This window comes from Stenella coeruleoalba, assembly GCF_951394435.1.
Source record: "Stenella coeruleoalba genome assembly, chromosome: Y".
Taxonomy (NCBI): Eukaryota; Metazoa; Chordata; class Mammalia; order Artiodactyla; family Delphinidae; genus Stenella; species Stenella coeruleoalba.
The window spans coordinates 3,652,787-3,677,409 of record NC_137168.1 but is presented as its reverse complement, the minus strand read 5'-3'; the positions used below and the strand labels follow the sequence as shown (position 1 = coordinate 3,677,409).

General features: G+C 35.7%; 1 protein-coding gene across 3 annotated transcripts in view; it reads left to right on the top strand.

Moving 5' to 3' along the window:
* LOC307181038 (zinc finger X-chromosomal protein-like) overlaps nt 1-18,502 on the top strand; it is a 55,002-nt gene extending 36,500 nt beyond the window's left edge. For all 3 annotated transcript variants that reach the window (XM_079911797.1, XM_079911795.1, XM_079911796.1), the window contains 6 exons: nt 2,740-3,309; nt 12,508-12,657; nt 12,871-13,011; nt 13,384-13,539; nt 14,025-14,165; nt 15,063-18,502. In XM_079911797.1, coding sequence (XP_079767923.1) covers nt 2,740-3,309; nt 12,508-12,657; nt 12,871-13,011; nt 13,384-13,539; nt 14,025-14,165; nt 15,063-16,246 — 2,342 coding nt within the window. In that variant the 3' untranslated portion in view covers nt 16,247-18,502. The remainder of the gene's footprint in view (nt 1-2,739; nt 3,310-12,507; nt 12,658-12,870; nt 13,012-13,383; nt 13,540-14,024; nt 14,166-15,062) is intronic.
* The last annotated feature ends 6,121 nt before the right edge of the window (nt 18,503-24,623 follow it).

Sequence of the window (24,623 nt, the reverse complement as noted above, 5' to 3'; positions counted from 1 at the left end):
TAAGAAATTTCTCTGCTTTAAGGGTTTATGTTTATCTAGTAAAATCACCCTATTTAAGGTTCATAACTTTAATTATATCTGAAAAGTATTTATGGCATTAGCCATAATGTGATGTATTCACAATTTCAGCCATTGTGGCATGGACATTTTGCAAAGAGGGTAGGGTGGACTAAATGGGCTGGGGTGGCTGTATACCACACTGCTCTTCATGCCGGTTCTCCCACTTAGCCCAGGCACTATTATCTCATTCTTAACTTATATTAAATTATTTACCTTGAAGTTAGTTTCTTTTTTTCACTACCTGTACCAGTAGAGTACTCATTCTAAAATAACACATGGATGATGTCATTTCTCTGTTCTTCGATGTCCAGGAGATAAAGTATAAACTTGAAATTCTCTGTTTTGATAGTGTCCTACTTATACAGCCCTGTTTCTCAAAAGGCTTTCTGAAAGGAGCCTTCTGCATCAGGCAGATGGAATCTTGCTTCATTCCTCCAACTGCTCAAGGAAAATTATATTCATGAAGTTTTAACAGTGGGAAAAAAAGTATTGACATTTACAGATGGTTCTAAGTACATAATATTGTAAAGTGATTTACACAGCTATTCTTATAAGTTAAAATTTTAAGAATTTTACTCATTGAATTTTATATGATCATATTGCCATATATTAAAGCAACAGTAATTAATTTTACTAAGAAACATGAGGATTTTTAACATGCTTTCTAAATCCTGTGTGTGTGTGTGTGTGTGTGTGTGTGTGTGTGTGTGTTTCTTAAACAATTTGGGATAGTCTTGACTCGTGGTAATTTCTATTTGATAATGGTAAATACATCTTTGGACACTTGAACATATTGAAGTATAATTAATGTTCTTGAAAGAGAGACTGTAAGTTCCTTGGAGAAAAACACATAGGATTTACTAGCTTAAAGCCACAAGCCACAAGCAAGCCTGGGCATGGGTCAAGGGGTAGAATGAAGGGCTTTTTCATTTTAGCTCTATTTATTTAGACTATGTTGTTTGTCTGTCTATGAACAAGTCACTTAATTTACCAGGTCCTCCATTTTTACATGTCCTAATAATAATGAAACCTCTCATTACAGTTTTTCAGAACACTTCCCTTACATTGCCATTTGATCATTACAATACTCCTGTGAGGTATGCACGACAGATATTACTGTCCTCATTTTACTGATGAGGCAACCAAAATTCAGAGGTTAAATGACTTGCCCAAGGTTACAAAATGAATGTGTCTAAACTGTGCTCTGTGATTTAGACCTTTTAATCAGTGCTGTTGCCACTAAGTGCTTTCACAGGTATGTTTTTAAGATGCAGCTTAAAGTCATCTATTGCTTGATGTGAATTATTAGAGACATTGAAGACAAATTATTACTAAGCTTTATGTTGGAGTTTTATAGAAATTAAAGAAGACATTTTCTTGTTATTGTTTCTATGTGTAATGAAAGTGGGTATTAACTGGTTTAAAGACTCCCTGCAGCTTTTATTATTCCTTGGCCCTTGTTGATCATTTTTGTTTGTTGAAGAATCTGTTTGTTTCTCGGAGGGCCTGCTTATTGACACATAGGCATTGGGTTAGGCATCTGCTTAAATTCAGTTTCTCTGAGTCATGACCAGGGACACTAATCAGCCAAGTAGCATTGTAGTTAAGACTTCCATGATTGCGTTTTACTGGACCAAGAGCCAAGATACCAGATTTGTTTTCTTTTATTTTATCTTATGTTTTTGGTAAGGATATTTTACTTCTTTTCCCATTCATGGCATTCATTCAGTACATGTGCTGTGCAAGCAACTGTGTGTGATCTTGGTGAAGTCATTTAATCTCAGGGGGCTCCAGTTGATTCACCCCTCCACCTTAACTACAGAATGGAGTGAGTAGGGTTTCTTATATTCTGAGGAAACTGCCTTGGAGATGGAGTGTACGGGCTTGGGAAGAGGCTAGATGGAGGCAAGATACCCTGGTGAACTCTGTCAGGCTGCACAGCAACTAACCTCAACCTCCACTGCTCCAGTGCAGCTGTACTTTATTTCATCTTCTCTATCCACAGAGATTCTTAACAAGTTGTCTTTCTTTCTCCTTAACTGTGTAGCATTCTATCTCACTTTTCACTGATGCCCAGCTCCTTTTATATGCCAAATTCAGAGGATAAATTTAGAGGATAATTTCTAAATTTCCAGTCATTAAAGAATAATGGTGGAATATTATACCAGAATAGGGTGAGACAATGAAATTTTTTAAAGGAAGGGAAGAAAAGAAATATATATGAATGATTAAAAGTAGAAAACTGTGTTGAATGAGTTGGGGGGGAAAAGAAAAGAAATGGAACAGACAGGAGGGAAAATGGTTCATTAGTTTTCTGAATTTGTGTTGCTTAATTTCATAATTATGGCTTAAAATTTTATTTTGGTTGCCTGGTAACTTTAATGTTTGTTTGTTTTAATGAATATTTTTCTTTTGTGACTGCCCTGCATTTTTTGTTTTTCTAGTATTTCTTTACATGTTAATTGGTTAGCGTTGAATAAAACCGTGCTTGTGTTAAAATCTTTTGTTTCTTATATGAATCAGATAGATTCCCTCTTTATTTCTTAAAGCTATTTTAATGTTTGAGAAAGCCAAGGATATAGTCTGTTCTCCTGGTGGAAATTAAAGAACATTTACATCATTTAAGATAGCCATTCATGCCTACCTGAAATTTGTCGTTTTAATTTTTGTTTTTTTAAGGAACTGATGCTACACACATGGATGGTGATCAAATTGTTGTGGAAGTTCAAGAAACGGTTTTTGTTTCAGATGTTGTGGATTCAGATATAACTGTACATAACTTTGTTCCTGATGACCCAGACTCAGTTGTAATCCAAGATGTTATTGAGGATGTTGTTATTGAGGATGTTCAGTGCTCAGATATCTTAGAAGAAGCAGATGTGTCTGAAAATGTCATCATTCCAGAGCAAGTGCTTATTACCTCAGATGTAACCGAAGAAGTTTCTTTAGCACATTGCACAGTCCCAGATGATGTTTTAGCTTCTGATATTACTTCAGCCTCAATGTCTATGCCAGAACACGTCTTGACAAGTGAATCCATACATGTGTCTGACATTGGACACGTTGAACACGTTCATGATAGTGTAGTTGAAGCAGAAATCATCACTGATCCTCTGACAACTGATGTAGTTTCAGAAGAAGTATTGGTAGCAGATTGTGCCTCTGAAGCAGTCATAGATGCCAACGGGATCCCTGTGGACCAGCAAGATGATGACAAAGGCAACTGTGAGGACTACCTAATGATTTCCTGTAAGTGTTGGGGTACAGTGATTGTCCAAGGTGTTTTTGAAGGCTGTCTTTCCTAACTTACATTAGGGTGATGTTTTCTTTTTTTTTTTTTTATGGTACGCGGGTCTCTCACTGTTGCGGCCCCTCCCGCTGCGGAGCACAGGCTCCGGACGCGCAGGCCCAGCGGCCATGGCTCACGAGCCTAGCTGCTCCGCGGCATGTGGGATCCTCCCGGACCGGGGCGCGAGCCCGTGTCCCCTGTATCGGCAGGCGTACTTTCAACCACTGCGCCACCAGGGAAGCCCAGGGTGATGTTTTCTTGACTTAAATTTATATAATGTTAAGATAAATCTCATAAGCCTATTTGCAATATTGTTTTAGTGTGGTTCCTATAAGATAAGCTGTAATTAAGGAAAGTGAAATGATACAAAAGTAAAGTTATTTATTTCTACATAAGGTTGTAATAGAAAGATAAAGGCTGCAAAGAATAGGACTGAACTATATGAAATCGTGAAGGATGTAATTAGGCTGTTACTTCCCTTATTAGAATTACCACCAAAACTTGAAAGGGTTTCAGTTTGGAAAAAAATCTTCTCTCTTTATAATGCACTCACTTTTGCACTTACTTTTTCCCACACCAATGTCTCTTTTCCCTTTGGAGTAATAATTGTATTTTTAAAAATAAATTCACTTTTGCATTTGGAATTATATTAGTATAACACCTTGAAATAAAGTAGTCATGTACAAGAGCGTAAACAACTAATTTATGTAGATTTTAGATTGATTAGAAATTTAATATCATTGTTTTACATTCTGCTCACTACTCCTTATGGAATGCTGGCTTTCTTCATTGAGCGTACTTTTTTTAATCACCCAGGACATAATTAGACATAGTTTTGCTTATAGCACATATCATAGTCATAATAATTGTTAGTAGAATGCCTCGATAGGTGTCTGATCTTTCTGACTCCAGCTTTTAAATATATTCCTTACATTAATGGGGTTTCACTTTGTTGGCTAGTTCCATTATCTAGCTGTTGATTTAAACAACTTGGTTATCTTAAATTAGCAGCTCATACAGATAGCTAGGGTCTTTAAAATCAAGTTTTAGTGTACAGGTGGAGTTCAGACTGTTCCCACTGACTCTGAATATAAGTCTTTTTCCCTTGTGTCTTTGAGCATAGCACAGTAAAATTTACTGCACACATTTTGGGGGCAGAGATAGTAGGCATTTATATGTCTCCAGTGTGATCAGGTATATCATCATCGTGGCCCAGCTTTATGATAATGATAATTTTCTACATTTTACAGCCTCCACTGCTCCAGTGCAACAGCACTTTTTTCATCTTCTCTATCCACAGAGATTCTTAACAAGTTTTCTTTCTCCTTAACTGTGTGGCATTCTATCTCGCTTTTCAGTGATGTACTGTTTGAATTTTATACCACATACATGGATTACTCTTTTAATAAAAGTAAACTAATTGGCAAAAAAAAAAGCCACTGTGAAAGCAACAATAAGAATAAAAATAAATAATTTATTATCAGGAATCTTTTGATCAGGCTTTAGAATATTGCAAAAGTGAAATGGCAAAAAAAATAGAATTAAACATGATTATGGAGAAAATTGATAGACACAGGAGACAGAAACTAGGAGATAAAACCCAAATACAGAAAAATTCAGTGAACTTTTTAAATACTTAAAAGACAGTAAACCTTGAAAACTAGACAGAATTGGCTCATCACATACAAATGATCTTTCCTCAAAAAGAGTAATGGTGGTTTTCTCATTAGTAAACATGGAGGCTAGAAGGCAATGGGATAATACAGTCAATATGTTGAAGGGACAAAGACGGTCACCCAAGAATTCTATATCTAGCTAAAGTTTTAAAAATGAAGGAGAAATTGACCTTCCCATATGAACAAAAAAACCTGCAGTAATCAAGACTGATCAGTATTAGTATAAGGATAGACATAAATCAATGGAAGAGAATTGACAGTGCAGACATAAACCCATACATCTCTGGCCATTGATTGATACACTGATTTTTCACAAAGGTTTCAAGATAGTTCAATGGGGGGACTCCCCTGGGGATCCATTGGTTAGGAGCCTGCACTCTTACTGCCAAGGGCCAGGGTTTGATCCTTGGTTGGGGAACTAAGATCCCACAAGCTGTGTGGTGAGGCCGAAAAAAAAAAAAAAAAGTTCAATGGGGAGGAAAAATAGTCTCTTCAACAAATGATACTGGGATCTCAGAATTGGAGAAAATATTTGTAAAGCCTGTATGTAACGGTCTAAGAATCAAGGATATTAACCTTTTACAACTCAGTAATAAAAAGACAGATAACCTGATTTTAAAAATGGGCAGAGAACTTGAGTAGACATTTCTTCAAAGGAAAAAGCGTAAGTATATAAAGGATGTTCAACATTGTTAGTCATGAGGGGAATACAAATCAAAACCAGAGTGATATACCACTACAGACATTCAGATTGGTATTTTAAGAAATGGAAAGTAAGAAGTATTGGCACGAATGGGGAGATTTTGCATCTCATAAATTGCTGGTGGGAAAGAAAACGGTGTAGCCACTTCAGAAAAATTTGGCAATTCCTCAGAAAGTTAAACATGAAATTACCGTATGACACAGCTATTCTACTGCTAAGCATATACCCGGGAAATTTTAAAACATGTCCACACAATAGTTTTTATACAGATGTTTATAGCAGCATTTTTAATGCTAGTAGCCAAAACATGTAAACAACCCTAATGTTCATTAGTAGGTGAATTGACTTTAAAAATGTGGTATCACCATACATTGGAATTTTATTTGGCCATAAAAATAAGAGAAGCATTGATACAGTCCACATCATGGATGAACTTAGAAAGTTCAAGAAATAAGTATATGAAATGTCTAGAATAGGTATATCTATAAGGACAAAAAGTAAATTAGTGATCGCCTAATCTAATTGTGAGATAGTTGAAGATGGGTTGGTAAAAGAGTACAAAGGTTATCTTTTGAGGGCGATAGAAATATTCTGGAATTAGATGGCGATGATAATTGCACGACTGTGAATTTATTAAACACCACTGAATTGTGCACTCTACTCACTATAAAAGGGTGACTGTCATGGTATATAAATTTTATCTCAATATTAAAAGAGAATCATTGAAATCATATGAGGCAATACATTGTAAAAAGAAATTAACAGAATGATAAAACCGTCAAGTCGTAATGGTAGTTACGTTAGTGAACTTTTAGAGGATAAACCACAAAATACTCAATACCATATGATAATCCAACAGGGTCTAAAAATTCTGAGGAAACTATAGTTTAAAAATTTTATACCCAGCCAACTTGTTCTTCAAAACAAAATGACAGATAAGTCATTCTCAGGTACCCAAGATTTCACAGACATTAGGACTCATGAGTGGTGGGGGTTTGCTATTCAGTAATTAATAGAACAATTAAATGAAATACATCAGTAGAAATATCTCAGGAATGGAGGGAAAAACTGGTGTTAATTTAAAACTAGAGTTTGGCGTTAGCAGATGCAAACCGTTATATACAGAATGGATAAACAACAAGGTCCTACTGTGTGTGTAGAACAGGGAACTATATTCAATATCCTATAATAAACCATAAAAGAAAAGAATATAAAAATTATGTGTGTAACTGAATCACTTTGCTGAACAGCAGAAATTGACACAATGTTGTAAATCAACTGTACTTCAGTAAAGTAAAAAATAAAAGTAGACTAAACAAATGTATATTTTAAGATCATGCAACAAAGTAATTATGTACAAAGTATTAACTATAAAGTATTTCGGATGGCATGATGTATAAGTGTGTTAATTTCTATCATCACAGATGACAGTAGATAACTGTCCTTAAAATATGATAACCATCTAATAACTATAATACTTTTCCAAGAGGGGTGTTTTAAAATCTACATTTATTGGGCTAATAGACATTTACTTGAAGACCATCACTTATACATTTAGCAAATGGATGTTGAATAGTTACGATGTGCCAGGCAATGTTGTAGGCTCTTGGGATTAGTGAATAAAATGAATGGAAGTTCCTTCCCTTCACAGGGAATGCCTTCTAGCAGAAGTGTACAGGCATAAAATTAATAAGTGAATTATGTGTGTATTAGAAAGTGCTTTGAAAAAGTTAAAATAGCCCAATAAAGAAGATAGTGAGTTGTTATGCTCAGGATGCCTAGAGAAGATGACATTTTATGAAAGACTTCATTTGAGTTTTCTGGTAGACATCAAAAAGGAAATGGATGTGCTAAACTGAGTTCAGGAGATAGTTCTGGGTTAATGATATAGATTGATATAGATTGAGAATTCTTAGTGTATAGATGAAATTTTAACCGTAAGGGTGAGATCACCAAAACAGGGATTGGTTATGTATAAAGGAAAGAAGGCCAAGAATGAAAAGGCGTGAGGTTTTTAAGAGGCAGGGGAAAAGGAGCAGCTATGACAGAAGAATCAAGAGTGTAGGTCAAAGAAGTCAAGAAGGAAAGTCAGTCACAGAGGAGAGTGAACATCTGTGTCAGATGCTAGTGCAAGTCAAATGAGTGCTGAGAATTGGTCATGAGTGACTTTAGTGAACAGTTTTGGTGAAGTTTGGCAGAAGCCTAAGTGAAGTGAGTTCAGAGAATGTGGAATGAGAATTGGAGAAATGAAACTTGCAGAAGTGGGATCAAGATAAGGTGGTTTTATCATTGTTGCTGTTTTACAGAGAGAAAGCTTAGTTGTTTTCTGAAAGGAATGTTCCTGTAGAAAATGATGGATAAATTGATGTAAAAGATAATTGTTGAACAGTACAGAGAAAATATAAATTAGTGCTCAAGTCAGAGGGATTGCTTTTAAATAGGAGGAGTACAAATAGTTTATGGTAACGTACAGTAAAAATAGAATTTATGGATTTAGTTGTTGTCAAGCGGGTAGAGCCAAATTTAGTGGATTTTTTTTAATGTTGTTTCACTTGTTCTTAGGGAAATAGGAAGTAAAATCAATTGGTAGGTAGTGTTGGAGTTTTGAGGAAAAAATGTGAAATATAATCCATTCACAACAGTTTATGGTCATGTATTTGAAAATGAAACCATAAGAATTATGTGATTTTTAAAAAAAATCCAGATGTAGCTGCATAGATAATAGGTGCAAAGACAAAAGTTACATTCAGCAGGGGTGTGATTCTGCAAATCAAATGGTCAGATGAAGTGAGAGAGGGCCATAGGAATTGGGAGAATATTCAAGGGACTAGAATGGTGAACGTGAAATTAAATTGGCTTTATTGTTAAATTTGTTGTTTAAAAATAACATTATAGGGCTTCCCTGGTGGCGCAGCGGTTGAGAGTCCGCCTGCCGATGCAGGGGACACAGGTTCGTGCCCCGGTCCGGGAAGATCCCACATGCCGCGGAGCGGCTAGGCCCGTGAGCCATGGCCACTGAGCCTGTGCGTCCAGAGCCTGTGCTTCGCAATGGGAGAGGCCACAACAGTGAGAGGCTCGCGGACCGCAAAAAAATAAATAACGTTATAATTTTCCTTCAAAACATTTGTGTTCATTCTTCCATTCTTTTACATGTATACATGCATAGAGAAATATCTGAACAGTATTCTTGTAACTATTGATAGTTTTAGGTGATGGGGTTAGAGCCTAGAATTTTGACCACTAAGTCCCCAGGGAACTCCCTTTATTGCATATTTTTAAAAACGTAGAAGCAACTAGAAGGATCTTTTACAGCTGCAGGTGAATATGTGACATTTTGCAATTCCAAAATTATTAGATTTTACAGTCCTCAAGAGTTTTATGGTTACCTACAGATTAACATTTATAAAAACATCTAGTGTGAATTTGTAAACACAGGACATCAGGTTTTTCAGTACCTGTTTAAAATGACTTTTTATAAACTTGCCAAAAGAGGGCAACTTCATCTACAAAGTTCTTAGAGGTTAGTTCCCCAAAGAATTATACATTTATTTTGGATTGTCCTGCCTGGTTTGCTGAGATCTCCAGCCCCTATCTCAGTTTGACATTCCAAAGTCACCTTTAAGAACATAATTTTAATTGTCAGTCAGCTGGATATGTCATTAAAAAAACCGCTAGGGCTTCCCTGGTGGCGCAGTGGTTGAGAGTCCGCCTGCTCATGCAGGGGACACGGGTTCGTGCCCCGGTCCGGGAAGATCCCACATGCCGCGGAGCGGCTGGGCCCGTGAGCCATGGCCACTGAGCCTGCGCGTCCGGAGCCTGTGCTCCGCAACGGGTGATGCCACAACGGTGAGAGGCCCTCGTATCGCAAAACAAACAAACAAAAAAAACGCTATTACACGTCAGACCAGAATTAAGGATATAATGCCTATTTTTTCCTCATGAACTGTATTTATTAAATATTGTAAAGATATTTTAGTTAAATTCAGGGTTTAGGGAAGGGGAGTGTGTGTGTTATTTGTTTATAATTGCCAAGAGTTTAACAAGCTGGGATTTTTGACCCTTGATATCATTAGGTTCATCCTGTACCAGCTCATTCTCCCTCACTTCTCAAGTTCTTAACCCAGTCTACCTTTCTCTTACTTTTAAACCAGAGTCCTTTGCCTCCTCTTGTGTATATCTGGTTGAAACCACCAGTCAGGACTTTTTTTCTTGTTTTCTGCATTTCTAGCTCCTGTCCCCCCAAAACAGGCTAGCTACATTGCTATTGCTGTTTGCTTCTGGGTATCAAAAATAATAGTGTTTACCCTCCTGTATAAGGAAACTGCCTTCATTTTTGCTCCTAGTTTCGTCTTCTCCCTTTCCTTCTGAGGTCTTGATCCAGCAGATTCACCATGCCCTCTTAATTCCAGCCTCTCACTTTCTTTATTACCTATAGACTTTGAGCAGGCTTAAGTATTTTTATCAAACAGTAATCTCCTTGATCCTGCAACCCATTCTGATTACTGCTTCTGTATTCTCCTTTTTTATACTAAACTTAAAGAAATTTACATCCTATATAGAATTCTCCACCCACTTTTGTCTGACCCCATATAGCATTCACTAAAACACTTTTCATCGAGAATATCAGTGACCTCTGGGTTACTATAAACCAGTGTAGATGTTCCTCCTTGACTTCGTATGTGTGTTGTGTTATTCTGTGTGCCATAGTAGGGTTTGCACATTGGTAAAAATATTTCAGGATGCTGTTTGAAAGCAGTTTTATGTTAAGTAATTTATTGGGGATGGGGATGGTCTTGATTTGTAATAAGAAACTAAAGTGTTGTATTTTCACTTGGGAGATACTTAATTTATCTGAATATTCTACGTAAGAATATTCTATAATTCTATGTAAGAATTTGATTAGACAAATGAAATTTTTAGATCTTATAGAGAACATGATGGGGAATTTGGAGAAGTTATTTTAAAGATATCAAAAGCTGAATTCTGTCTTTCTAAGCCAGTGTTAGGAATTTAAGACGTAAAATTACATAGTGGTCAAAACTATCGCCATGGCCTTATTTGAGTTGTGCTTGAGTCATGAACTTACTCATCTGATCGCTACTCATGGAAAAACCACCTTCTGTTAATTATACCGTTTATGGATTTTTCAAAAAAATCACCTTAAATCTCATAGAATTCTTAAAATACCTAAAAGTTGATGAATGTTAGCTATGAGTCACATGGATTAGGTTTTGTATTCTGGCTTAGGTCATTACCTGTGTGATCTCAGATAAATCATTCAACTTTCATTAACATAGGTTTCCTGTCCTTTAAAATTTTGGCAGTACTTTAAAACCTCCCTCCTTAAGTATTTAGTTACTAGGTAGGTAATCTCTTAAATGGTAGCTATATCACATTTTAAAATAATCAAATCATCTGTTCATCATCTGTTTTCCTACTAGAATACAAACTTCTTGAGTCCATGACTTTTTCGTATTTTATTTGTATCTCTGGTATCTAGCCCAAAGTCGCACTTATAGTTGTGATTCATTGTTGAATTGAATAAAATATAATCGTTCAACGAAAAGGATAATGAAATACGTCTAGCAGAGGAGCACCAGAAGCAAAAAGGAAATGAAAAGGCTTGATGGCAGTATTGAAGACAAGCTAAATTGAAGTCTTCTCTGGGCTTTGGTTCTGCTTCTCTCTGCTTGGTCTTCAGCTCTGCCAGATAGACCACTTGTTGTGTCTAGAGCAGAGAGAACATTCCTTCAATCTTTCTCTAATGCACACAGCGTCAGTGATGAGTTGAATAGTACTAAGTTTTTATCAGTCTTTGCCAAACTTTCTTTTGTGCCAGAGATAGCAGTGCACGAAAGGATATATTATTTGGGAATTATATTTTTGGTATTATTACAATTCAGAATATGTTTCTTTGAGACATTGTTTTTTTTTACTTTTGTTAATTTTCCAAATCCTAAACATAATACTGTACAAATTTTTTTTCTTCTGTTATGAAATTTAAAATATGAAATGTTTGTTCTGTATTCCCTGAATCTCTACTATTGGGAACCATGAGAGCCTCTATTGTTAAATAAGGATTTTGGGGTTTTTTTTCCCAAAAATGTAAAACACCCTACCTTCATTAAGGTCTATAAGAGTATGTTTAAGTATAGATTTGCTGCATTTGTAAGCAATGACCCAGAATGATTACTTTTATGAACTCAAGTATCTGTGTGTTTGTTATGTGCACGTATATATACCATGTCTGTAAGTATGTGGTTTTACATGAAACAGTTTGATGTTTACATTGACCATTGTAATATACATTTTTGAAAATCATACTTCGTTGTTTTTTTTTTTAATTCAATTCTAATAGAAACATAAGATCAAACAGTATTCAGGAGTAGCGAACATGAGATAACACCGATAAAGCATTTATATTAAATTTAGTGCTTGCTGATTTTACTACTAGGACATTTCCCACAAGATTTTCGAAAATATAATACTGCTTTTACCTTATGCATATAACTATATCCAAAGGTAAGGTATATCATTTCATTACTTTTGTTAGTTTCCTAGGTTACCAGCAGTTTAAGTAAAATAATTTTTACCTTTATATCTCATCTGCTTTTCGAAAATTTTCAAAATGTATTCATTGAATCTTCTGCTTTCTGGGTAGAATCATCCAGTTTTACATGAGTCAGGTTAGAGATTATGTTTGTAAAAAAGGAGTTTTGAAAATGGTAATATTTTATTTAAGCATCTATTACTATGTAATGTGTTTCCTGCCTTTTTAGTGGATGATGCTGGCAAAATAGAACACGACGGTTCCTCTGGAATGACCATGGATGCAGAGTCGGAAATGGATCCTTGTAAAGTGGATGGCACTTGCCCTGAAGTCATCAAGGTGTACATTTTTAAAGCTGACCCTGGAGAGGATGACTTAGGTAAGAGGAAACCTTCAGCATATTATACATCCTGATCAAACACTTCAGCCTAATTACTTTTTGGTGGTTTAGACTGAGAATGCTGTAATCTTTTCTGAAGGTAACTTTTAGGAGGGTTCCAATGTAACAGAAAAGTATGTAAAATGTAGTAAGTGAAACAGGTGGAAATGAAGTCTTCACATAAATTCTTGGAGCCTTCATCTTCTCTGATAGGTGGCACTGTAGACATTGTGGAGAGTGAGCCTGAGAATGATCGTGGAGTTGAACTACTTGATCAGAATAGCAGTATTCGTGTGCCAAGGGAAAAGATGGTTTACATGACTGTTAACGACTCTCAGCAAGATGAAGATTTAAGTAAGTAGGTGGCCTTTTTGTGGGAGAGAATTTTATGTTTCTATAGGCTTTAAATTTTTTAAAGCACCAGTATTTGAAGAAAATAAGCAGCACTAAGAAGACATTATTGTACTGCTGTATTCCAAAGAAGAATATCAGTGACTCTTGATGTATGCTCAGGATGTCATTTTGTAAGCAAATTATGGTGAAAGCCAAGAAAGTGATGATTCATTGAATAAATATTTATAGTGTATTTACTATGGGAAAGTAATATTCTAGGTATGTAACATTTGAACCTCCTTTCTGTTTAATAACAAAATTGAAATAAAAATATCTTCCCTGTCTGATCTGTAAACTTGGTCACAAAAGTGCTTCTGTTGATTTTCTACTCAGATGTTGCAGAAATTGCAGACGAAGTTTATATGGAAGTGATTGTAGGAGAGGAGGATGCTGCTGTTGCAGCAGCAGCCGCTGCTGCAGTGCATGAACAGCAAATGGATAACAATGAAATCAAAACATTCATGCCAATAGCATGGGCAGCAGCTTATGGTATGTCATGTTGCAGCTTGAAGGAATGCATGGTTCTTGAACATGAATTTATTATTGAAAAACATGTTTTTAGGGTCTTAAGTTTCAGCAATATGATGTACCAGTGTAGTGATTTAAGTAAAAACAGGAAGATGATATAGTCTACCTTTTGCCTTTGCCTTTACCTTTAACAGGAATTTTTTTCGTGCCTATATTTAAGAAGTATGTAGACTTTCAAGCTCAAATTTTTTAATCTTTAGTATATGTGGCTCATGACCTTTGAGTGAGAACGAGAGAATTCATGGGGGAAAATGATGCTGTATTTGGAAGCTAGGCATTTCCTACAGTCTTGTATATAAGTAAGCCCAGTAAAGCCTAGTACCTAGAAAGGGAATTTCTGTCATTCATGAGTATCATGGTTTTTCATTGTTGTAGTTTATAAAGAATCCTTAATTCTTTATAATTTATAATACTGTATAATTTTGTTTTTTAATGCATATTGTTAGGTAATAATTCTGATGGAATTGAAAACCGGAATGGTACTGCAAGTGCCCTCTTGCACATAGATGAGTCTGCTGGACTTGGCAGACTGGCTAAACAAAAACCAAAGAAAAGGAGAAGACCTGATTCCAGGCAGTACCAAACAGGTGAGGGCACACGAGTTCCACAGTGCAGCGTGCTCTGCAAGCTCTCAGTTGAAACTAGTATGTATCCCCAGAGGTGTTATGATGGCATTTTAACTGCTAGAATACAGTAGCTTTTGTGTATTGAATTTGAAAATATAATTTTAAGAATTCACTGATATTCATGAATGATTTCCTTGGATAAAAAATAGATTTTGGATCAGAACCTATTTCAGGAAAAATAAAAATATCAGGTTATTTTAGTGGAAATGCAAAAAAAGATTACTAAAATATTATGTCAGTTAACTTTAAATGAAAAAACTGAAAAAAATCTAGGGACTTCCCTGGCAGTCCAGTGGTTAAGACTCCTCACTCCCAGTGCAGGGCACAAGGGTTCGACCCCTGGTCGGGGAACTAAGATCTCACATGCTGCATGCCTTGGCCAAAAATAGGGTTCTGTTTCTGTCAGCATGAGGCATCATTCAGAGAGGAGCAGGACAGATATGTCAGTTGTTCATTCATATATTCCTTTTTTGTATATCTTGTATAATGATTTGCATATTAGATTTTTTTATAGGTCTGGGTGAACTTTAAGTTAATGTCAGTTTGGCTTGACATAATAAAAGCTGAAATGTTGAGCTTTATGAATGATTTTCTCTAGATATCTAAATTTATATGGCTTTAAATTGCTACTTTATATATTTTAAACTAGGAATAAGATTGGTACAGTCATAATGAGGTTTCTGGACCAGGTTCTCTTTATTACTAGGTTTCTATATCTTTTGTTGAAAAACAATAAAAGGTATGTTAAAGTAATATAGGTACTTATAAACAGTGTTCAGAACACACACTTTAAATGCTTGAAGAGACCAAAACAGAACTTGGATTGATCACTCATGCTCCTTTCTTTTCCTTTCTTAGCAATAATTATTGGCCCTGATGGACATCCCTTGACTGTCTATCCTTGTATGATTTGTGGGAAAAAGTTTAAGTCGAGAGGTTTTTTGAAAAGGCACATGAAAAACCACCCTGAACACCTCACCAAGAAGAAGTACCACTGTACTGACTGTGATTACACTACCAACAAGAAGATAAGTTTTCACAACCACCTGGAGAGCCACAAGCTGACCAGCAAGGCGGAGAAGGCCATTGAATGCGATGAGTGTGGGAAGCATTTCTCTCACGCTGGGGCTTTGTTTACTCACAAAATGGTGCATAAGGAAAAAGGAGCTAACAAAATGCACAAGTGTAAATTCTGTGAATACGAGACAGCTGAACAAGGGTTATTGAATCGCCACCTTTTGGCAGTACACAGCAAGAACTTTCCTCATATATGTGTGGAGTGTGGTAAAGGTTTTCGTCACCCGTCAGAGCTCAAAAAGCACATGCGAATCCATACTGGGGAGAAGCCGTACCAATGCCAGTACTGTGAATATAGGTCTGCAGACTCTTCTAATTTGAAAACTCATGTAAAAACTAAGCATAGTAAAGAGATGCCATTCAAGTGTGACAGTTGTCTTCTGACTTTCTCAGATACCAAAGAGGTGCAGCAACATGCTCTTATCCACCAAGAAAGCAAAACTCACCAGTGTTTGCATTGCAACCACAAGAGTTCGAACTCAAGTGATTTGAAACGACATGTAATTTCAGTTCACACAAAGGACTACCCCCATAAGTGTGATATGTGTGATAAAGGCTTTCATAGGCCTTCAGAACTGAAGAAACATGTGGCTGCCCACAAGGGTAAAAAAATGCACCAGTGTAGACATTGTGACTTTAAGATTGCAGATCCATTCGTTCTGAGTCGCCATATTCTCTCAGTTCACACAAAAGATCTTCCATTTAGGTGTAAGAGATGTAGAAAGGGATTTAGGCAACAGAATGAGCTTAAAAAGCATATGAAGACGCACAGTGGTAGAAAAGTATATCAGTGTGAGTACTGTGAGTATAGCACTACAGATGCCTCAGGCTTTAAACGGCACGTTATCTCCATTCATACGAAAGACTATCCTCACCGTTGTGAGTACTGCAAGAAAGGGTTCCGAAGACCTTCAGAAAAGAACCAGCACATAATGCGACATCATAAAGAAGTTGGCCTGCCCTAACAATACTTTCACAGACTTTTGTAGAGATGTTGGCTTTTAAAAGCCAATTTTAAAGCCGATCAGTTTTGTTCACATACAGTACTGTACATTGATTTATACTGTGTACAGATAGGATTATTCCTTCTCGTTACCTTTACATTTTATTCAGTAGTGTTCTGAATCCTATTTAGTTTGTTTAATGAGGAAAAGTAGCAACAAACAAGTTGCTTTCAATAAAATAATCCCTGATTCTGTATTGAATTTTTCCATCTTAGAAGTTTTAACTATTTAAGTATTTACTTTATTCACCTTGATGGTACTCTTCTAAGACGATTAAAGATAAAAACATGATTTAGTAACTCTAAAAGTAATCATTTTGACTCGTTTTTCCCCCACAAATTCTTTGCATTAAATAGAAACATCTGGAATATAAATGGGAGATTTTACTGTCAGTTCTAATTATAACATGAGTCATTTACTTGTCTAGCTTAACATTTTCAAATCACATGACCGTGAAACTTTGCATTTGAGCCTCAACATTGAATATAGTATATTGGCTAAGTTTGTGCTTAGTTTTCATTCTGTTTAACAGGCAAAATATGCTTCTTTTTACTTTCTTTGTAGTGTTTACATTTTTTGCCAGCACAGCACACTTTTAGAAGTGGTATTGAAAGGTTTTGCTTTTTCCTGTTTTTCATTCTCTGTCTGTACTCCTTTGTTTTAGAATAGTTATGTTCTGTAAATGAGACTTATTGTGAACTAAGTTTTGGAATTTTTTAGAGAGAAATGTGGCTCATATGCTTTTGCAAGGTACCCTAAATTTTATATGTGCCTGTATGTTGCTTATTTTACATACTTAAACACACAATCCCAAATTCTAAGTCTATGATGAAAAGTATCAAATGTACAATGAACTGAAAGATCCACAGATGTATGAAGGAGCATTTTTGCCAACTTTTTATTCAGAAGGATCAAAATTTAGCTGACGAATTAGGAAAACATAAGGACACTAATATTTTTATAAAGTGAAGTATTATCTTATAAAAATCTTTGGTAATTGGAAAAGAGAAGTTAATGGTATTCTAGATAGAATGCTTTCATACAGGTTTATCTTCATACCTTAAAAATTTCTGAAAACCTAATGAGTACCAGTAGATATTAATCTCTCTGTTCAGACCGAGAAGCCTGTAAAGAACCTGTCTTCTCACAAAATAAGGCAGAGAGTAAGGAAGCGGTGGCTGTATATACTAGAGAATGGGTGCAAATTAAACTTGACAAGCTCAGCCTGCGTTTTTATTTCTTAGGCAGTTAGCAAACTTGAATAATACTCAAGTTGCCTTTTATTAGAAGACAGAAGTTGTATTTAAAGTACATAATAAAATGTAAGGCTTTATTTGAAATATAAATTCTTTCACAGTTTTGTTTTTTATTTGAGAGTTGAAATATTTTAAGCAGTTAGTGAGTCATAAACATAGATATAAAATGAATTCAGTTAATTAGAATTTGGTTGTGTTAATACAAATTTTGGAGAAAAGGAAACACGTTTTAGGTTGCTCAAATTAGCTATTGGCACATATATACTGGCACACTGTGGGAGATTAGAAATTTTTCTTCCCTTGTGGTAGGTACCTTACAACTTCATTATGGTGCTTTCTTCTACTCCTGTAGAGGTTTTACCTTTCTCTGTGCCATTCATATTCAGAAGTTATATTAATACAGTCAGAAATCTAAGCATTTGGGGTTTTTCACAGCCACTCAAGGCTAGATTAATTTAATCTCGTTCTAAATCAAGTGATTTAGGTATATAGGAATTTAAACCTAATGCCAGCCACAGCCACAAGATGGATTTTGGAACCTCTGCCTTCTTGGCCCTCATATATGTCCCCATCTGTTTTATTGTCCATCTGTTGACCTGTTCTGGAAAACTCTTATTTTTGTATGTGAGTATCTTTTAAATCTCCCTCAAATTTGTTATTCCCTGAAGTAACATAAAAGGAAACGTTTAATGAAAGTTTACATTTAAGAATTTTAAAACATTCTGTAAAATTAATATAGATAAATAATTAATTTTATTTTAAAAATACACTGAAAGATAAAGAACAACACTTTACATCATATTTCTCACATTCTGGAGTCATAAACAGTTGTTTTGTTTTTAAGCGCAATATTGAGACCTTTAAAAGGTATTAAGGATTTGGTCAAGTTAATATAAAACATTTGCCTTTATAAAGAAAAAATGAAATTGTACTTACTGTTATGTACTGATATTAATTGAGGTTGTTTTAATTCTTAAAACAATTTGATTAGCAAAGCTAAAAAAGTATATGTTTCAGTTTAGTGTTTAAAGAGGTACCAATTTTTAGAAGAACATAAGTTATTGTTTTGTTGAAATAACCTGTCAGATATTGTATGTTCCCTCCTTTGTACACATTGTAAAATACTTAAAGTAAAATACTTAATAAGAAATTCATATAGAAGAATGTGACACTATTGTAAATGTGTACTTGAGAGTAACATGCAAAAATAAAAATCAGACTATTTTCCTGATAATCAGTGTTTAGTCTATTTGATACTAGTACAAAGTTAACACTTGCCTGAGAAAAAAAAAGTGCAGCTTTCTTAAATCTAGTAAACATAATACAGTGGACTATTTTTGTTTCCCCATTTCTTAATTCATTCTGTATAGAAGTGGAATGAATGCAAAATGTTTAATTGTGCTTCATTTTTTTGACTTGGTTGGAAATGTTCATCCTGTGAGTTAGCACGTAATATTTTAGAGTAGTTAAGAGCTAATTGGGGGCTTCCCTGGTGGCGCAGTGGTTGAGAGTCCACCTCCCGATGCAGGGAAACGGGTTCGTGCCCCGGTCCGGGAAGATCCCACATGCTACGGAGCGGCTGGGCCCGTGAGCCATGGCCACTGAGCCTGCGCGTCCAGATCCCGTGCTCCGCAACGGGGGAGGCTACAACAGCGAGAGGAAAAAAAAAAAAAAAGCTAATTGGTAAGTCCTTTTGATTAGCATGTCCTTGAAATACACTTTTTTCTTTTATCTTTACAAAACATTTGTCGTTTTCCATCTGCAACTACTTCTGAGATAAATGTCCCATGTATAAAGTGGTTGTTTTAGACCACGTAAAGTTCATTTCAGTATAAGACCACAGCAATCAATGATGGTTATTACTGTTTTCATAGCAAAAGACTCTGTCCTTGAGTTACCCTTTTGTGCCCAGTTTGGAGGTCTGTTACAGACACTAACATACTGTAGAACAGGTTATTGTCATAGTAAAAATTAGATAAAAGTTATCAGGAGTTGTCTTAACCATTTAGTATTTATCACAGTTCCAGAGGCCGGGAAGTCCAAGGTCAAGGCACTAACTTATTCAGTGGGTGGTAAGTGCCACTTTTCTAGTTCATAGACTGCCAGCTTCTGGTTGTGTCTTCACATGGTGGAAGGAGTGAGGGAGGGAATAGTGAGGCACTGTTCCCACTTGTGAGGGCTCTACCCCCATGACCTAATCACCTCCTAAAGACTCCACCTCGTAATACCATGACATTGGGATTCGATGGCACATAAAAACATAATTTTAGGGAGTCAAAAGCATTTAGTCAATAGGAGTTAAAAAGATTGGGACATTCAGATTTTTATTGAGAAAACTGATGTAACGTAAAAGTCACTGTCTAAAAGGGTAAAATTAGTGGCCTTTAAACATTGACAGTGTTGTGTTACAATCACCTTTATTTAGTTCCAAAAATCTTAGATTTTTAAAGATAAAGATTCTGCACTTCTTCAACTGTATAGGAATATGTGTTTGCCTAATAGTTCAAACAGTAAATAATAAAAGTTTGAGTTAAATATTAAGAGAATATGGTGAATGTCACTCTGACAAGTCATAAGTCAGACAAGACAACTGCAACTCAACTGAATAACTCATTTATAATAGAGTGCCTTATAAATAACACCTAACCAAGTCTGTGATCCCCCTACTCAGATCATTTATACCCCTGTTCTCTGGAATCTTCGTTTCACTGATTTCCTTTATTTCCCACAAATGGTAGGTCATATAAGGAAAAGCATGACCAGTCAGTATCTTAAGGATGTGCTATTTCAGAATAGTGGGTTTTGAACTTTGGGCCAAGGATGTCTAGTATCAGCATTACTTGGAAACGTGTTTGAAATACAGATTTTTGGGTGCGCTATATACGCACTACATCAGAAACTGCATAGGACCTAGCAACCTATTTTGTTCTTGTAAAAATACACGTAACAAAATTTAACATCTTTTAAGTATACACTTCAGTAGTGCTTAAGATTTACTCATATTTTGTTGAGGATTTTTTCATCAATATTCATAAGGAATATTGGTCTGTAGTTTTCTTATAACGCCTTTTCTGGATTTGGTATCAGATAATGTCATTTCGTAGAATGAGTTTGGAAGTATTCTGTATTTGGGGAATATTTTTACTATTATTGGTGTTAATTCTTACAGGTGTACAATTTAAGCGATTCACAATTTTTAAACGTTATACTCCATTTATAGTTAATAAAATATTGGCTGTATTCTTTGTGTTATACAATATATCCTTGTAGCTTATTTTATACATAATAGTTTATACCTTCTAAACCCCTACCCCTATCATGCCCTTCCCCCCTTCCCTCTCCCCACTGGTAACCACTAGTTTTTTTCTCTGTATCTGTGAGAGTGCTTTGTTGTTATATTCACTTGTTTATTGTATTTATTTTATTTCTTCTTAAGTTCTGGTAATTTATGCATTTCCAGGAATTTCTCCATTTCATCTAGGTTGTCTAAATTGCTGGTGTTGAATTTTTGATAATATTAATGTATTTTAACTTCTTTTTTTTCTGTGTAAGCATCAGTAGTAATGTCCCTACCTTCATTACTGATTTAGGTAACTTAATGTTTTTTTCTAGCTTTCTTAGTCTACCTAATGTTTCATCAATTTTTTTCAAAGCATGGCTTTTGGTTTTGTTAATTCTGTTATTTTTCTGTTTCATTCATTTCTGCACTAACCTTCATTGTTTTTTTCCTTCTTGCATTGTGTTTAGTTTTGCTATACTAAAACACAGTACTTTAAGGTTTAAACAGTTTATTTATGAAAGATTCTTATTTTTAATGTAGGTGTTTATAGATTTCCCTCTGGGAACGGTTTTCTCTACATCTATTAAGTTTTGGTTTATTGTATTCATTTTCATTTGACTTAAGGTTTTTTTCCCTAATTTCATTAGTGATTTTTTTTTTCTTTGACCCATTGCTTGTTTAATACTATGTCATTTAATTTCCATGTTTTTGTAAATTTTCCAGTTTTTCTTGTGTTACTGATTTCTGGCTTCATTCCATTGTGGTTGAAAAGATACTTTATATAAATTCAACTTTTAAAAAAAATTACTTAGACTTGTTTTATGGCCTAATGTATAGTCTACACTGGAGAATTTTCCATGTGCATTTGAGGGAAAGGTGTAGTTAGCTCTTGGAATCAGTATTCTGTTTATAGAGTGTTCAGTTCCTCCATTCCTTGTTTCATCTTTTTTTCTGGTGTTTTTATCCATTTTTGAATGTGAGCCTGAAGTCTTTATTGGAGAGCTGTTTCTCATTCAGTTCTGTCTATATGTATTTCATATAAATTGGTTTCCTTTTTTTTTTATTTGGTGTGTATCTGATTGTCATATCTTCATATCTGATTATCGATTAACCCTTTTGTCAATATATAATGTCCTTTGTATCTTGTAGCAGTTTTTGAGTTGTTAAAAACTAGACAATGGGTCCAAAATGCAGTGGCTTATGCTAAGCCCCAAATAGAGGTTTAAGTTAATTACAGCTTCTGCTCTCCCAGAAGTGGAGTCTTAAACCAGTCAATTAGGAATCACCTGATCAGCACTGGTTAGATAATCTGCTAGATATACCCTCTGCCGGCTCCTAAAGGAAAGTAACTTTGCAATAACCAACTCATTTTGTTTTTGCAGAGTGTAACTTCTTTGTTCCTTCTGCCTATGAAAGCCTTTCATTTTGTACAGCTACTTTGAGCTCATTTCTGTCTGATGGATGATATGTTGCCTGATTCACATATCATTGACTGAATCCAGTAAGGTCTTGAAAATTTACTCAGTGGAATTTTATTTTGCCTGATACCAGTATAGCTACCGTAGCACCCTTTAGGTCACTGTTTGCATGAACTATCTTTTTTCACCCTTTCATTCTTGTATTTTTGGATGCAAAGTTAATCTGTAGATATCATATAGTTGAACGATTAAAATATTTTAATATATATAAATATATAATATATGAAGTATATAAAATTTTTTTAATTTAATGGTCCAACTATATGCAGTTAGTGCAGTTCAGAAGTAAGATTACTATTTCCCAATTGTCAGCCACAATTCCCTCATCAGTGAAACAAGGACAATGAAAGTACCTATCTCATAGAGTTGTTCAGATTAAATAAATATATTGTAGGAGAATGCCTGGCAAAGTAAGAACTCAGTGAATGGTCTCAATTGTGCAAAGATGAACAGTTCATTTGGCTGTGATGGACAAGAGAAGCAATAGTTGCTGATAGTTAGACCTTAGACCCTCCCTTCTTCCTTCCAGGAATAATAGTCTCATATTTCTTTTACGTTTTCAAAGTATTCTGTTACACATTCTTTTGCTGTCTGTGTAATCCTCATGAAAATCTTGTTAAGGTGGCTGGGACTGTTATTGTCTCCATTTTGCAGATGAGAAACTGTGACCTTAGTGGTTTAAAACAGCTGCTCTTAAAATTTAGATGTACTTTTGGTTTTGGTTTTGTTTTTGCCATACGTGGGCCTTTCACTGTCGCGGCCTCTCCTACTGCAGAGCACAGGCTCCGGACGCGCAGGCTTAGCGGCCATGGCTCATGGTCCCAGCCGCTCCGCGGCACGTGGGATCCTCCCGGACCGGGGCACGAACCCGTGCCCCCTGCATCGGTAGGCGGACTCAACCACTGCGGCACCAGGGAAGCCCTGCTCTTAACATTTATTCATCTGGGACACATGGTGCTTTCAGATGGACAAATTTATGTGTAATTCATTCCATATCTGTACCCTTTTCCCTCCTACTGGAAAACATTTAATGCTATGCAGGCATTAAGAAGGTTAAATAGATAGAGCTATGCATAAGAGATGTGAAAGGATTTCTCTATTGTTGGTGAAAAGAAGGTTGTAAAATAACTTTATAGTAATATTCCATGTATGTTTATTCAGGTATAAAGTTGTTGGAGAGGCCACACAGGAAACTGTTAACAGTACTTAACTATGGAATTGAGGGATAGGAATCTTTAAAATGTACCCAGGATTTAATTTTTAGGTATGACTGAATGATGACACAAAAAGTCAATGCCATTGAAAGGAGAGTTCATTATTTACAGTTCCCAAGAGGAGCAGCATGATATTGGTGATTTAATAAGAAATATATACATTTGGTCTTTATCCTGTTTCTGGCACAGAACTCCTAAAACCCTGGAATTTACTAAGTGATAAGGGGGATAAAAATGGCTTGATATTCATAACAAACTCATTTCAACCATACGTGAGTTTCTGTTAGGTGACCTTTGTAAAGGACCAAAAGTTTGGGCTGACTGCCAGGAGGAGAAGGGGTGGAAGTTGAGCATGGAGAGGCGTGCTTGCTGTATGCCTCTCTTCTGTCTGGCTATTCCTGAATTCCTTTCATAATAAATGTAATCTAGTAATTAAAATGTTTCTGTGGGCCACTCTAGCAAATTAATTTAACCCAGGAGGAAATCATAGGAACCTCCTATCTTCAGGCCAGCCAGTTGGTGTGAAGAACAGGTCTTGTGATTGGTGTCTGTTGGGGTGGGGGAGGGGGTGATGAGAGAGTCTTATAAGACTGAACGCTTGACCTGCGGGATCTGATGCTATCTCCAGGTAGATAGTATTATAATTGAGTTAAATCATAGGACGCTCAGCTGATGTTGGAGAACTGCTTTGCTTATGACGAAAACCTAAATACATATGATCCCAAACATATTGAGAGTAGAGGAGACACACAGAAGTGTTTTCTGCCCTACTAGGATACTGTGCCACATAGGGAATTATTAGGATTGGTAAGCAGACATACAGAGCAAGGGGGAAAAATGATGTACTTCTTACTGTATTACCTCTATTATTGTAGAGGTGGAAAGCTGTTAGGTGAGGATGTTTTTGATTGATCAGGAAGTAAAACACAGATGTTGGAGTTCGCATTGGAGGTTTGCAATATGATTTCCATACATCTGTGAAAACCCACGCTGCAGAGAAGAGGTATCCAATGTTTAGGAATCATATCAAGGAAACTGGGGAGTAATAGTGGAAACTTTTAGAGATGAGGACATAAGTTGCCTTAAGCAGTGTAAAACATTTTAAAAATG